The 15586-nt window shown below is 36.8% G+C and overlaps 3 protein-coding genes across 4 annotated transcripts in view; 1 reads left to right on the top strand and 2 right to left on the bottom strand.

The window, feature by feature from the left end:
• The window catches only part of LOC144634667 (uncharacterized), a 56837-nt gene extending 54117 nt beyond the window's left edge, over positions 1-2720 (bottom strand). The window contains exon 1 of the mRNA XM_078493691.1: positions 2667-2720. The gene's annotated coding sequence lies outside the window, so the exon portion shown is untranslated. The remainder of the gene's footprint in view (positions 1-2666) is intronic.
• Positions 1-15586, bottom strand: part of LOC144634664 (uncharacterized) — a 70891-nt gene that overhangs the window by 1791 nt on the left and 53514 nt on the right. The window contains exons 1-2 of one of the 2 annotated variants that reach the window (XM_078493688.1): positions 6432-6488; positions 2628-2732 (exon numbers count right to left, since the gene is read on the bottom strand). In XM_078493688.1, the coding sequence (XP_078349814.1) occupies positions 2628-2633 (6 nt within the window). In that variant the 5' untranslated portion in view covers positions 2634-2732; positions 6432-6488. Of the gene's footprint in view, positions 1-2627; positions 2733-6431; positions 6489-15586 lie in introns of those variants that run through there. The other variant, XM_078493687.1, reaches the window with a different exon arrangement.
• Positions 12797-15017, top strand: LOC144635456 (putative skeletal organic matrix protein 5). Its single transcript, XM_078494561.1, has 4 exons — positions 12797-13003; positions 13149-13212; positions 13339-13474; positions 14328-15017. Exons 1-4 carry the CDS (start codon positions 12853-12855, stop codon positions 14844-14846), a joined length of 870 nt encoding a protein of 289 aa, XP_078350687.1. The 5' UTR covers positions 12797-12852; the 3' UTR covers positions 14847-15017.

Below are 15586 nucleotides of genomic sequence, written 5' to 3'. Positions count from 1 at the left end.
TCTCAGATAAGACCCCTTCAATTTTGATTTGTTAAAACTCCCTTTTGTATTAAGCTCCCATGCACATCATCTTCCTGAGATCTTCTAAGGTAGTAAGCTTTAAAAATGAACAGGAAAGCATTTATTTTGAGGAAACTGTAGGTTTTAACCCATAACACAACAATGTAAGCTAGCTGAAATATTAGTAGGAATATACTATACACTCCTTCACTACTAATTAACTCCCCTCGATTACTCTGGATTTAGTGAACTCTTCCTTCTTCTTTCTAGCAGGACATTATTGTTTTTTTTGATAAAATCCAGTTCGGTCAATGGTGTGTTAGAAATAAGTTCAACTTTTTCGATTCCTTTCCATTCTGGGGGAGAATAGTTCCGCTTAAACTTTGAGCATTCACCGGAACACCAGAATTTCTGGCATGTTAATTTCATTTTCCCAGAGTTTCTCCCGGTGACAAACCGCTGACCGAGGAGCCGGCGGACTCTGGCCTCGAACACACAGCGGTCAAACGTCGCGTGCGTGCGCAGTTCCCGCCAAAACTGCTCCAAACTTCTCCATACAAAGTCTTAAATTTTCCAAAAGCTTTCGCTTTAAAGCTAAAACAAAACGCCGTTCTTGGAAAGTTAAGGCTTATACGGCGCTTATGGATTGGAAATTTGATAATTGATCTCCACTGAGTTCCCCAGCTTGAAATTTTCTTTCACCGTGCTATTTCTATGGCAATTTTCTGCGAAAGTTTGCACACTTTCGATTCTAATTCTTTAAAAAAAACTTGAGAAGTTTGACACCGCGGAAACCGGAGGTGACGTCATTTTTGGGTTTGACCGCTGTGAAAGGTTCGAAACTCGACGGATTAAACAAACGATGGACCGTTCATAGTCTAAAGCTTCGGGGGCTTGGCAGCGCTTTTTGATACGCACGACTACTCGGAAGTCAAACTGGAATTTCTCACGTAAGTTTGCAATGTTGCGTGGCCCTTTGCTCGAACTTGCAGATTTAATTCAAATTTGTTCGAGCAAGTTGTCAACTTTCGGTTACGTCCCAGTTTTCATTTTTTGTGAAATACTACCACTCCTTTGTCAATAAGGGGAAAAATGATTGACCTACGGTCGACTCCGTATCAAAATACTACAATAAATTAGAGACAGGTTGGGTTCATGGCATCGCCAAATTAACTGGGAATTGCACTTCAAACCTTAAACGTTTTGCGGTTAAATTTCTTTTTTCAAGATTTTCGAAGTCTGTTGGTGAACAGTCGACCAAAGGGCAATTATTTTCTTCCTTTATTCTTGTTTTCAGTTTATACAGGAAAGAAATGAAAACCTGAACTTGACAAAATGAAATCGGAACTTATTAAACTTAAACAAAACTTGGCATCTTCCATTAAAATCGCGGAGATTTTAATTGGTCAGTATTTACAAGTTGCTTGAGCATGCAAACTGACAGTCAATATTGGAACATTACGCCGCAACGTTGCAAAGTGTCGCGGTAAAAGTTGGCTTTAATGGAACGATTCACATGTTACAATTAATTAAAATTACCGAAAACAACTTTCGAAACTAAGCCTTTTCGCGCCCCAAAAATTATATTTAGCAGATTTACGATTTTAACCTCCTAATTAATTTGACTTTCGCAAGCGTTCGATTGCTCAAGATATGACAATCGACGCAATATCCCCATTTTTTTTTTCAAGTAAACAGGTTTTTGCAAAAGTGTGTCCCTGGTGGTTTAGCGCGCTGTAAAACACTTTCCTTCGAGGTAAAAACAAACAAGATTTTATGTACTTTTGTATCCTTGTTTATTAGACAAAGAAAAGCCGGGTCGGCGATCGAGGTTAGAGTAAATTAAACAGCCATCTGAAGTGGAATACCTCTAATAAAAGGAGGTTGCCTTTTTACCGAGTTAGGATATCGAGTTGGATTTCGAGTTAGGATTTCGAGTTGGATTTTCGAGTTGGATTTTCAAGTTGGATTTCGAGTTAGGATTTCGAGTTGGATTTTCGAGTTGGATTTTCGAGTTAGGATTTCGAGTTGGATTTCGAGTTAAGATTTCGAGTTGGATTTCAAGCAAAACTTCAAGATTTCCGCCACTCACCGTACTAAAACATTCCGTTTAGTCTACTATAAACGCCGGTTAGCCTAGTATGCCCTCTGGTTAGCCTACTATTCACTCCGGTTAGCCTACTATGCACTCCGGTTAGCTTACTACACACTCCAGTTAGTAGATTGTGTACAATAACTTCGACAGTTTCTTTCTAAATTAACATTCGAAATACTATAATATGATGTAAATGGCTGAAGTAATGCAGATTCTTTCCGCCACACTACAAGTTATGACGATACTTAGCCGCATCAAGTTGTTCCTAAATATTATAAAGATATATCGAAGTGCTAGTCCTTACAACTAGTCCTTAAGGTACTGTGTACTAAGTTAAAAATTTCACCGTCACAATATACAACACAAAAGGACGAAGCTAGTTCAGAATGGAATATCAAACCCCATCCTAATATCCCGTTTAACAAGCGTTCACCGCAACTGGTCAGGTGAAGCGAATCAGCTTGAATTCTCAGTTAAACGGTGTAGAATCAAAATTCGGCACAAACGTTGCATAAAAAAAACTGCTCCTTACCTCCATTGCTTTCAGTTCGCTAAGTTTCTCGACTTCTACTTGGCTTGTTGGACTCAGGCTGCGTCTTGAAGCTTTCTTTTCCGTAATTTGAGAGGTACAGACTTCCTGTTTTGGTGAATGACGTAAATGAAATTTCAAAGCATAAGAGGCTTTTATCTTGTATAGTGTAGCTCAAATATTATGCAAATAATGTCACTGTATGTCATGAAGGGGTTTTCCCGTAACGATTAGAGAAGGTTTTTTGAACAATTCCATTTAAACCAGCTGCCAGGAAACCTTGGCGCCAAAAAGGTACAGATAGGCTGTCTACATCTACATCTACATTTATTGAGTTGATAACATCGTTTAAGACATCACATCAACTATAAGAGTACAAAATAACAAAAACAAAATGTACATGTATAAATAAGATATAAAAATACTTAGTTACAATTTACTTGTTTACATGCTTCCCTAAATTTAATTTAAAATTCGATAATGACTTGCAATTCACTAAGTCAGCGGGCAGCAAGTTCCATTCTGTTATTGATCTAGGAAAAAAAGAAAACTTAAAAACGTCCTTAAAAACTTTTGGCATCCTATACTTAAAAGCATGGCTATTGCGTGTTCTTTTTTCACTGTTTGGTATTAAGGCTGTGATATATAATTGGAAGTTTGAAGTCGATAAGAGCGGTTCCTTCTTAGACATATCTGAAACTGTGCTCAGCACAAAACCCAAATTTATATTGTATTTATAACCCTCTCAAGCATGAACGACAACATCAACATTTACATAATTAGACATTCATGCTCTGACTATGTTATTTTTGGGTACAAGTTACTTCCTTGAAACTCAGCAAAATATTTCCAGCCAAGTCACTGAAACTTCGGTTGCTTTGCAGCACAATAAATAACTGAGATTATACGAAGTTACCCTCTGTTCAGGCACAACACGTGGCTTTTTATTGCTCAAGCAGGGACCGCGCAGGACGAATTTTAGTGGGTGGGGGGGGGGGGGGGGGCTAAAGTCGAACGCGAAAGCGTGAGCCAACTAAGGGATGGACCATTAGAAAAGTGATGGGGGGGGGGGGAGGGGAATTTTCAGCTTGCACGAATTTTTTTACTCCCATTGCTTGTGCTCGAATTTTTTTTAGGCAATTTTTTTAGAAAAATGCCATGTATTCTTACTTTATACCATTTTTTTGACAAATGTTGCTATGTTGATTCCCAAAAAATGTTGTTATTCTTCGATGTAATCCTATCGGGACTGGGGTTGCCCTGGAGCAATTTGAAAGGTGGCAGCTAGAGTAAACCCACCAAAACCGATGTTATGATCACAAGCCATGTAGGTTGGTCCGGGGGCATGCTCCCCCGGGAAATTTTTATATTTTGGCCTTCTGAAATCGCTAGAAATACATCTAAAACCGTGACTGCTCACGTCAAGAAATTCATCAATTTATACTGATGAATACCACTGGGGATTTTCTTGTAACTATATCAGTTTAAAGTCACTGAGATGACCCACCCCCTATGTGCATATAAAAACTACATGACCATCCTTCTACTCTGGCCTATCCCCACCCCCTCTACTTATTGACCAGTCTCTTAAAGAACATTTTTGTTCATTATATTTTTTTAAAAAAATATTAAGAGTTGCTAAAATCAAATGGCTAGTAATGTTATTTTATATCATGTTATACTGATTGTTTTTTTTTTTCACCTTATACGCTTGTCAACAGCAGTTTATATCGTATGGCTTACAAATGTCGATGTAAAAGTCTTTATACAATAGCCAGAAGGTGAAAGTGAATTTTCTATAACCATCGGCATATGGGAAGAAAAGTTTTGCTTGTCGAGAGGCCAGGCTGAATGCAATTTGCTATGAAACTAGAAGTTGAGCGCTGGAGGCGCTAGTCTGTAGGAGGGTCTGGGGGCATGCTCCCCCAGAAAATTTAAAAAATTGCTATTTTTAGCATTCTCCCTGATATATTTCGTCGGAAAGTTGTTCTTGTCAAATGTAAAAAGACAGGTGTTTTTATTGCTTAATTTTCAAAGTTGGGTCACAAAGCACGTTGTGGCCCAACGAATAAACCACAAAACGCTTTATGGATTAACAGATATGCTGGAAAGCGTTTAATAACAAAATCATTTTTCTTAAAAACTAATTGACCTATTGGCTCGTTATTATTGGGTTTATTACCAGTCACGAGTACAAAACAAAATATCAAGTTGTACTAGGGTAAAATCAGGCCACGACACGTTTGCTTGTACGTACACAAAATGTGGGGTTGGTTTGTTAGTGTGATGATGTTCATACATATAACAAGCTCTCCCGGAAAATTTTAATTTTTTAGAGCTTTAAAAACGCTATTTTAGGGAATTCTGGAGGAAATTTTCTGTCATTACAAGTTTACAACACTGAATGGTATTTTTTATAATAATTCCTTGACATTTTACCTAAAAGGTTAAATCTCCTTCTGCAAGATTTTTTTTCAGTCTCGGCTTGCAAGAATTTTTTTTTCGGGCATTTTGGCTTGCATGAATTTTTTTTGGTTTTTTCTCCACCCCCCCCTATCACTTTTCTAATGGTCCGTCCCTTAAAGGAGGGGGGGGGGGGAGGCGTGTCCAGGGCATGCTCCTCCGGGAGAATTTTGATTTCGATTTCTCAAAGATACCGGAAAATGCACTTGAAATTAAAAATGTAAAGGTCCAGCGCTTAAATTGTTTTTGTTAAAGCATTGCTTAAAACGAGAAAACGTTGCGATAAAGAGACGTTGCTCTACAAACGTTTGATAAAGCTACTCACTGACTTACATCAAGACACGAACCTTTCTTACCATGTTGAAGTACCCGCAACTGAGATGTTACCAGAACGAATGAAAACAGAAAAGAAAATTTCACTTTCATTGTTAGAAAATGAATTATATTTAGCATGGGCTCAAAAAAAAAAAAAAAAATTGCCTCTTAACTTAACCCATTTGTTCGGATTGAAACTGACCAATGATGAAACAGGCCTTTTTTCATGAGAAGTCCACTCGCCCTTAAAAGGCCAGTTTTTATTAAAGAGTATGATCCTGTAGTAGCCCAATATTTTTCAATTAAACTGAATACCTTTAAGGCAATTGTCCGCATTTACTTGTTTTTTATGTATCTAAGTTGAAGGCGAGTCTATTTTGGCAATAGTATTTGCTGTTACTTTCGTCATTTACAAACTAAACCATGGCCAATAATATGGTGTCCAGAAACGATTTTTTTCTGTAATTTTTCGTTTGTTTTTTTAATTCATTATAATTTTTTTCTTGTTACTGAAAAAAGTGGGGGGGGGGGGGGTTAAAGCCCCCCTAGCCCCTCCCTCTCCGCGGTCCCTGTCAAGTCGTTTCGTTCAGTCTGACAAGCAAAGAAAGCTTCAGGTAACGTGGTTGTTTGTCGTGTAGCTATAGTCGCCGGTGGTTGTGATATTTTTATTCCTGGGGCAGGGAATAATAAAAAAATAGTTCCAAAATAGCTTTCTTGCCGCTAGTTGACGCCATGTTGGATTTGGCGAGTCAATTAAACCTTTAAATTGAGGCGGAAAGATTGAGCCTGTTTTCGCATCTTTTTGGTAATTTTTGTTATCTCTGTCACAAATAAGCTAAAATTCGAAGAAGCGACTCGATCGACTGAAGTAAATAATAACACAGAGGTGTGTTTCTTGATCGTAGGCATATAACATGTTCTGAAGTTATAGAAGAAGTCTCAAAAATATATTGATACAAATCTCTTTTGTAAATTAACTTAACCATAACTTGGTCTTGTTTGTGTGTTCTCGGAGGCTTGGATACATACCTTTGATTCTCGCGGAGGTATGGGTTCGTTTCATTTACAACGGAGGTTTATGTTCGCTCGAACGAGTATGTCGTCGAAGGTTTGTTTGGTCATTTATATATAGTAGTATAGTATTTTGTATCGAAAGGACTTCAAGTACGTAAGCTTGTTTCGAATCGACTTTACATGTGTCTCGAATCGACCTCGACTTGTCTCGAAACGACTTTGTCTCGAAACGATCGGAAGCGAATTATAAGTAGAGACGAAGCGATAGTAAAAGTCTGTAAACAAAATTAATTTAAATTAAACTACATGTGTAGGGGGTACTGTGCTACTGCGACCGTAACTGTAACATTCTGTAGAATTCTAGAACATTCAATACAGGGTACTATAGTATAGTGCTATAGTATCTAGCTTAAAATATAAAAAAAGCCCAAGGACCGACCCAAGGACCGACCGAATAAAGATCAATTGAAAGGAATCGTATACAAAGTGACTTGCAGGACATGTCCATTTGCATACGTTGGGGAAAGCAAAAGAAACTGGAAATCGCGGGGAGCCGAACACAAGCCCGGAACAAACGGAAATATCAACTCCGCGATTAAACATCATGCAGAAATCATCCACGACATACATCCAAGTTACGCCGAAATTCTTGAAACAGGTGCAAGAACAAAAGACTGTTTCTGGAATCCTTGCATTCCTTCCTCGACAAAAACACTATAAACGAAAGAGCGCCCTTCCCAAGGGTTTACGCATTGCTAGTTGCTCCCTAGGGGGACAACGAACAATAACTTATTAGAATTCTGCGAATCTTGCAAAAATCCATCATTCTCTGAAGAAGACCGCAGAAGGCGATCGAAAATTTAGAGTATCGTTTTATATTTTTAGATCTGTTTTAAACAATTTTATATTTTAAGCTATGACTACAGATCGCTCCAGCAGTTTTATTTATAGTATCTAGTACTATTAAGAAAAACGTAATCATCTGATTAAGAAAGGAAAGTAGTCTCTTGCTTAAGCTTCGAATTTACTTTATATAAGAACCGATTTCCGGCTCGAAAGCGGACATTTAGTTTATGTATTTAAATTATTCTCTCAGAAGAAGCCGCCCTTTGGCAATAGCCAAACTGATTGCGTTTCAGCGGGGTTTTCCCTATCACCTATTTTAAAATTTCATCTTTCTGCTCGTGCTTTGTACTCAATGGAGATACTTCATGAGGTTTTACATGCAGCACTGATAATATTGTACGTCTTTAAATCAACGCAGCAGGTAATGTTTTATAGCCGCTGGCTGGTCTTTACTTCCCACAAACCAATTCATTTTTTATTTATAAACTTCATAAAATTGCGTGTGTATGTATGTAGGCGTAGATATGATGCCACAAGGAAGAAAATAAAGAGTAGCTGTTGACTGGGACTATTCTTTGGAATATGTTTTTCTTTTTACACTTTTCGCTTGCGAACCTCTGACATACAGTACTTCTTTTCAGTCTTTTTTAGAGATTACAGTACGACTATCTTTCTACAACAAACCGGCTACTTCATTAGAATAATAAGACATATGTAATTCGTTCAAAACGGGAAAAGTTTTTGGCTTCGACAATAATTATTGCCGCGATACATGTAATCAAGAATATGCTTACATCCATCTAGGAGACTCAGTGCATGCTTTTAATATCTCTTTAGCTAAAGCAGTTTTTCCAAATAAGCGTATAATTTCTTAACTACTGTTCCAATATTTAAAGGAGGTGATCTCTAATATTTTACCAACCATAGACTCATTTAACTCCGGCTTGTCCAGTTTTGAAATGGCCGTGTATCTACGACTTGTTGAATTTGCCGAGAGCGATTGTAAATTTTGAATTGTTATCAATTTGACTCATTCAATCAAACACTCGACTAGTCTTGCGCTTGTTCACCTTATAAGTTAAATATCGTCATCTATTGATCGAGGCACCCCAAAGCATTTGACACTCTGGACCACTTATAGCAGTTTTTTAAGCTAATGCAATATATAGCATTCGTGGATTAGCTTGACAAGGAATTCTAGTTATTTTTCCAATCGTAAACACTGAATCCGCGATTTTATGATAATACCCCTTCCACTCGACAAAATATTAAGTGCGGTGTTCCCCAGGGCTCTATACTTGAATCGTTCTACTTCCCTTTCTACTGATTCTAGTATTTTTATTGTGATGCTTCTCATCTCACCGGTTGTTCTAAATGACGAGATGTAGAAGTTCGATACTTGGATAAGCTAACAAACTCTCTTTAAATACTAAGACGACCGTGAACACACATCTGTAATGCTAAAAGGCCTGTAGATTATCGATTGATTACATTATCATAATTTCGCACTGTTTTTTGCCGTTAAGATGTTAGTGTGGTGTAAATGTCAAAACTATGAATTTCACTAGACATACGATGGGCCGCTCTTTTTCTATTGCGAACCTTCGAAGTAATTCTTAGATTCAGAGGTGCATGCATACATTTCCTTAATTTTTTACCGAGCTTTAACCTCAGTTGTATAATTTGTTTACAGAGAAAAGAACCCGGCAATTTGAATTTAAATTGACGCTTTCTGAGCGTGGAGAAGCTATAAATAAGAGTAAAAAGCGAAGTTCGCAAAATATTTTCTGGTCTTACATTTTATTGCATTTATTTATGAGTAGCTTTTATTTTTAAGTCCAATGCGGTAGAATGGTAATGCAAATTGCACTTTCTTCGATCTGTCGGTCCATAGATCGGCGAAAGGTTTTTCGTTCCTTCTCCTAAGAAAATCCTTGTTGGGGAAACGTTTTAATTTTTGCAATCAGCTACCCTTCCAATTATTTGGAAGGGTTTGGCCTTATCTCTTTGCCGGAATTTGAAAGATCTGTACTGAGCAATGAGAATGAATAAGATAAATGCAAACCCTTGCAAAGCGATAGGGTAAAAGTTCCATGTTTTGTGCGAAGAGACGAAGGCAAAAATGATAAAATGAACAATATTCTTATTAATCTATTATTAGAAAGATGTTTGCAAAACCCTTTATTTATTGGGTTAATTGTTAGTCTTCTCTCACTAAAAGCGTCAACACGAGATGGTGACCAATGGAAGTATATTGACAGCTTAACTAATATAAATACCAACATGTAAATACTGTTTTTCAGTGGGAAGAAGCACAAGCATCAGTGCATAGGAAGATCGAACACACTCATTCCTATGTTTATTCCTAGTGAGGACAGCATAAGAACATGAAATCTTTTTATGCTCTAATTCTTACGTTTGTGCTTCGGCCTGGCCTTATACCAATTCAACAGCAGCCTTAACCCATCGCTTAGCTTAGAAAGAAAATTTCCTCTGGACCGAGCTGAAGGTATTCCTTATTTATTTCAAACACTCTTTGTTATATTATTCTTCTTATTATGGATTTCATATTAAAGTGAAATTGTTCGATCTGTTTCACAGTGTGCATGCTGAGGAACTCCGATGTTTTATTATTGTTTGGATCTTTCCATTTTGTCTTAAAATGCCCTGTAGTGTATTCTGCGTGATCACCAGGACTGAATGGCGAAATAACATAATAAACGGTGTGAAAACATGTGGAGAACAGATGGTCAAAATACGACTTGATTGTGATGGAATCTAGTTTAAATCGATTTGATGTATGATACACCAAAATACTACTTGTATGTTTATATGACATTTCATCATTAAAGGGAATATTTGTTTTATTATTTGATAGTGATCGAAAATCCTTTTCAGAAAAGATAGATAAAATCGCCAGTCTGGATGGATTGAACGGATGAAAGGCTGCCTTCGAACCACAAATGTATGTTAAAACCACAGTAAGTTTAGAATAAAATCGTCTGTCTCCTTTTATTTAAGGACCTTTTATAGTCCATTTGTGGACACTGATTTGAAAGATATTGTTGGTCTGAAATGGTTAAACCCTTGTGTCTTCCTAATATTCTCATTTTCAAACCTTGTTTTGAAGGTCCTTTGCTATAAGCAAGCTATTAATTTGACTGTTTATTGAATGTTGCTGGCTGTGCCTCTGCATAATTATTTTCTTTTCTTAACATTCCTGTCATGTTGATCACGATTCATTATTGACTTTCTATACTTATTGAATACGCTCAGTGAATGTTTGAAGAATCTTTCAATGGAGGCCCCTTGGTCCCATATTATTAGAACTAAATTTAGTTTTAAGTAATCCAAGATAAGTACCACCGAATATGCTATTGCACCGATACTTATATCGCTTACTTGCAAAGCTATGAACATCCCGTCATTTTATTTTGCAGCATACGCGCACTGCTGGTTGGGTTGTCATTTAACTGACTTAATCGTTCTTCTGGTAAAGGCTGATTGTCTTGCGTTTTTTCAGCAATCGTAAAGAAAAAAATATATTGTGTTAGGAGAAAAGCTTTGGACATTTAAAACTAGTTTTATTGTTCATAAATTGGACAGGTTTTCGAATGCTAGCTTATCCATTGATAGTTTAAAGCCATTCAATTATAAGTATCCGAAATGGCAACATGGAGACTTATTTGAATTATTATTATTGGTTTTACTTTTATCGAGCCGACATAAACTACTTAGAACGATTTCTTTATACACGATTATTGGTAAAGCTTTTAGCTTTTGTAGTAATCTGTAAAAATAAAATAAAACAAAATTAAATCAGTTCGATTGATTTTTAGTAGAAGTTTGAACAACTAATGATATAGATAATAAAACCAGTGAAGAGATTGCATGAAAACAAATTATTCTGCAACTAACTTTTCATCAACAGTGAAAGTAAAAAAAAAATATCATTTTTACCCGAACGTTTATTTAGTTATTTATAATTGTAAGAGCGTTAAGCTTTTAGACAGGCTAATAAGAATTTTACCATTGCTATCACTTAAAACAATAGTTTCTCCATTTAGATGTTTACTATTCTTATAGACGTAACATTTTAAAAAACACAAACATGTTTGAAGGCATATGTAAGTCATATTTTATTACCTTTTTCTTCGCGATGTTCTCTACTTGTAAATCATCGTTTGCAGCTTAAACATGGTTCAATAATACGCAGAAGACTTGTCACAAATAACGGCAAACGGCTTCGCCGAGGAATATGTGGTATAATTAAAGTTTGGTTAAGTAGGTCGTTTCTTAGAGTCATCTATTTGTCACCTACATTTTAATTGGCGCGTCACTGGGTACACTCGATACATTTGAAACTCCGATGATGAGTTGGCTATCTCAACTTTGCCAAATTCGCCGCTATCGGACTGCCTTTTTTTCATTCATTTTTTTCTCTCCCAATTTTTAAATAACCCGCTTTTTACCTTGTGTATACTCCTTTCCTTCAAGCATGTCGCGTTTCACATGTTACCTACTGTCCTATATTTTTTTATAATCCCAACGAAGTTTCCTACATTTTCTAGTTTTTTTTTTCTCTCTTTTTCTCTTACTGGTGTATCTTTCAATGGCCCGGACAAAATTATTTATCCTTTAATTCTGTAATAGTTTTAATAATTCTGTATTTCAAAATAACAAGTGCCTTTAGGGCGAACCTGCAATAAATGAAATAAATAAATAAGGTATTTTTTTTGAACATTCATCACGTTCTACGATACCAACAGGGCGTCCGTATCTATGGTTATTTGCTTCTCTTGTAAGCCGTTTTTAATTTTACCCCGCTCGGCGTGCTGGCCTTTATTGAAAACGATATTTTCTAATGCCCACCAGGATTCTCATTTTTTCTGCTTTCATTTAATAAATCGTCATCACCATCAGTTTGTATTCTCTGGGTGGGAATAGGACGGGTTCAATTATGAATATGTAAAATTGTTTCTTTCAACAAAAGCCTTCTGGAAGATGTTTCAATCTTGATCGCTATTTAGCATTTTAAACCAAACTACTGCATATCCATGGTTATTTTTAATAACCACTTAAACTTTGGCTATTTTAATATTTCATAATAAGCGTGCCGTTGGTTATTTGTCTTAATGGGTGGTAAATAATCACTTAAACCCTCAACAGCTTTTTAGAAATTTCACTTGAGCCGACCTTCGTATCTATGGTTATTTCATTATCTTCTTTACCTTGGCTATTCTAATATTTCATAACAAACGTGCAGTTGGTTATTTGACTTAATGGGTGGTACATAATCATTAAAATGCTCAATAGCTTCAATGGAGCCGAACGCCATATCTATGGTTATTTTACTTTCTTATAAAACTGTATTGGTTATTGTTTGTAACAATTAACGAAACCAATCATTATGAAGGAACTGATTGACATACGAATTCCTAAGGATGCAAATAAGAAAGTCTAGAGGCTTGTGTATGGAGAAAATGGTTTTAATGTTAAGCAAAGATACAAAGGTTCATAAACTGCGCACTTTTAGAATGCCTTATCAGTTTTCACTGAAAGCCCTACCGTGTGGTTGCAAGACTCAAAAATGGCACCGTTGAAAATTGCTGGAATTATTTGCCTGGTGTATTTCACCATTTTCGCAAATGCTGGCAAGAAGGGTAACGTTTGCAAGAGTGTGATTCAGAAGTTAGACGCTCTTACGGATCTGGTTGGAAAAGTGGATTGTTCGAGTCAAGGTACAATAAATGTTTTTTTCTTGTTTGAATTTGTTCATTTGTCGAACGGTTTGTGATCAGTGGTTTTCAGTCATTCTCAGTCATTTAAGTTCGACAATCCCTAAATTACTGAACAATTTTAATTTTAAATCTTATGTTTGTTTAGAATCGAGCTCCTGCGACTGCTGTCCAGGTCCAAGCTCCTGCAAAGAGATTTATGACAAAGACGAGTAAGTTTAATTGATAATATTGCAAAATTGCGGTCCGAATCTGTCATGAATATTATTTTTATTTTAATCATTTCGGCAATAAACAAAAGAGCCGGAAAACATTAAGTATTTGCATTGATTTTCCAGGGCGAGCGAGAACAAAGCATACGTGCTTCAGATGGACTCTGGGAAGTTTCCTGTTTACTGTAACATGGATGGCGCTGGTCTTGGTGACTGTGGTGGCGGAGGATGGACGCTGGTCATGAAGATTGACGGCTCTAAGGTACGCTTAAAACGCTTATGTTACCAAAAGAACTAATCATAATCCAACAAACGCACAAATTGAATTCACCAATAGCAATATTTAACCATTTAAAATGTGGCGTTTTTAACTCGCAGAAGGAAAATGAGCAACAAGCAGTAGCTAGACCGTGCAATTTTTGGTCATTTTCTTGCATAAATGTTTGTCTTAAAAACAAATTGGACCGCCCAAGGGAAAGTTAAAATGTGGAAAAACACTTGCTTTTCATAAATGAGTAAAGACAGTCATAACTGAAAAAAAGTTAATATGTAAACAGATATCCATTTAACGAAGGAAGACCTGTTTCTAAACTACACCAATATTTTTCTGTTTTCATCTTTAATCAAAAAACATAGAAGAAAAAGGGAAATTTAACCATCACTTAATAAAGTGAGTTACAGCTTCAACCAATACACCTTGAAATCTTCCCCAAACAATTTAATGTGTTACAGCATTTTTCGAATTAAAGATGTTTTAGTTAAACATTTTAGAATAAAAACTAGCGATATAAAGAAAGAACAACGTTTCGCTGTCTTCATGACAGCATTTTCAAGTTCAGTGTAAATGTCAAGTGCGATGGCTATTTATGAATATGATTTTATAATAGAGCGTGAAGAATGTAGTAAAGTATTTTGAATGTAATTAGAGGTAAAGAAAAATTAGGAACGCATTGTTCTATGTGAAAAGTTTTGCACGGATAGAGTCAGATTGAGTGTTAAGATTTGTTTTAGTTTTTGTGTCGTAAAAACATTGAAAAGGGGATGGGAGGGCAACATGTTCCCGAAGTGTCAATCTTTTCGTCCAACATTACAGACCCGTTAATTGTATCTTGCAGAGTACGTTTAAGTACGATTCGGCTTACTGGACTAACAAGAACACATACGGCATCCCTGAAGGAGCAACAGGTTTGGACCAAGAAGAGACCAAGCTACCAACCTACTGGAACACACCCTTTACCAAGATCTGCCTCGGCATGAAGATTGGAGAAGACACCAGATTCCTTGTTCTGGACAAAGAGGCCAGCTCGCTGCACGCCCTGATCTCAGATAATCAACACCGCTCCACCTCACTGGGACGCGACGCATGGAAGACGTTAATCGGTTCAGCGGCCTCCCTGCAGCAAAACTGCCAGAAAGAAGGTTTCAATGTCCTGAGTGACAACGCTGGGGCTTCTAAAGCACGAATTGGCTTTGTAGGCAACAATGAAAATGATTGCAAAACTAGCGACTCCAGAATCGGGTTTGGTACTGGAGGATATCCAGACGACTCCAATGCGTGTGGAAACGTGGCTAAGCACGGCGGAGATAATGGAGACCAAGGAATCAAGGCCAGTGGATACATCTTGGTTCAGTGAAGTGATCTGAACTGTTGGGGTCAAAAATTGGAGGGGCAAAGCTTCACATAGAACATAGAACTACTACTTCCACTACTACTACGTTGTTTACTGTTAAGGTTAAAAACCAAAACTTTGATTCGGTTACCGCTTTGCTGTGTAGAGGCAAATAAAATTGATTAATGAATGCAATATCACGACTCCTTTATCTATTGTATCGCACACAAAGTCTGAAACATTTCGTTGACAGAGTTAATTCACTGAAAGATAATTTGACTACGCACTGTTGCGAAATGCACGAAACGTAAACATCTTTAAATAAAATAGCGGTTTTGAAACAATTCCTATAACATAACCCGGTAAGTAATAGTTATCAAGTTAAAAATTGGTCTGAGGTGGCCTTACATGTTCTACAAAAATTTAAATTAGGGGCTATTTGACTTATGGGCATTTGTTTATGGACGTGTGATGTTTTGGTTGGGATGAACTGGACCAGCACTTTTCAAAGCGAAAAGAACAGTGGCTCCCGTTGACCAATTTTTAATCTTTAAACAAATTCTGGTAGAAAAAAGATGAATTTTTCATTTGCCGTTCGTGGGTTGGGAAAAATCAGTAGAACGTTTCAGAAATTTCCTTTTGAAAACGGCCTCCATACAAAAAAGGCCAATTTTGCTGTATTTTCAAGTGCAAAAGAACATTCCTTACACTTGTTCAGTTTTGTTTGTTTTAGCCTTAAAATGTAGATACAGCATTCTTCTTCA

This window comes from Oculina patagonica, chromosome 13, assembly GCF_052425735.1.
Source record: "Oculina patagonica isolate OP01 chromosome 13, crgOcupat, whole genome shotgun sequence".
Classification (NCBI taxonomy): domain Eukaryota; kingdom Metazoa; phylum Cnidaria; class Anthozoa; order Scleractinia; family Oculinidae; genus Oculina; species Oculina patagonica.
This window is presented reverse-complemented; position numbering and strand designations above follow the sequence as displayed.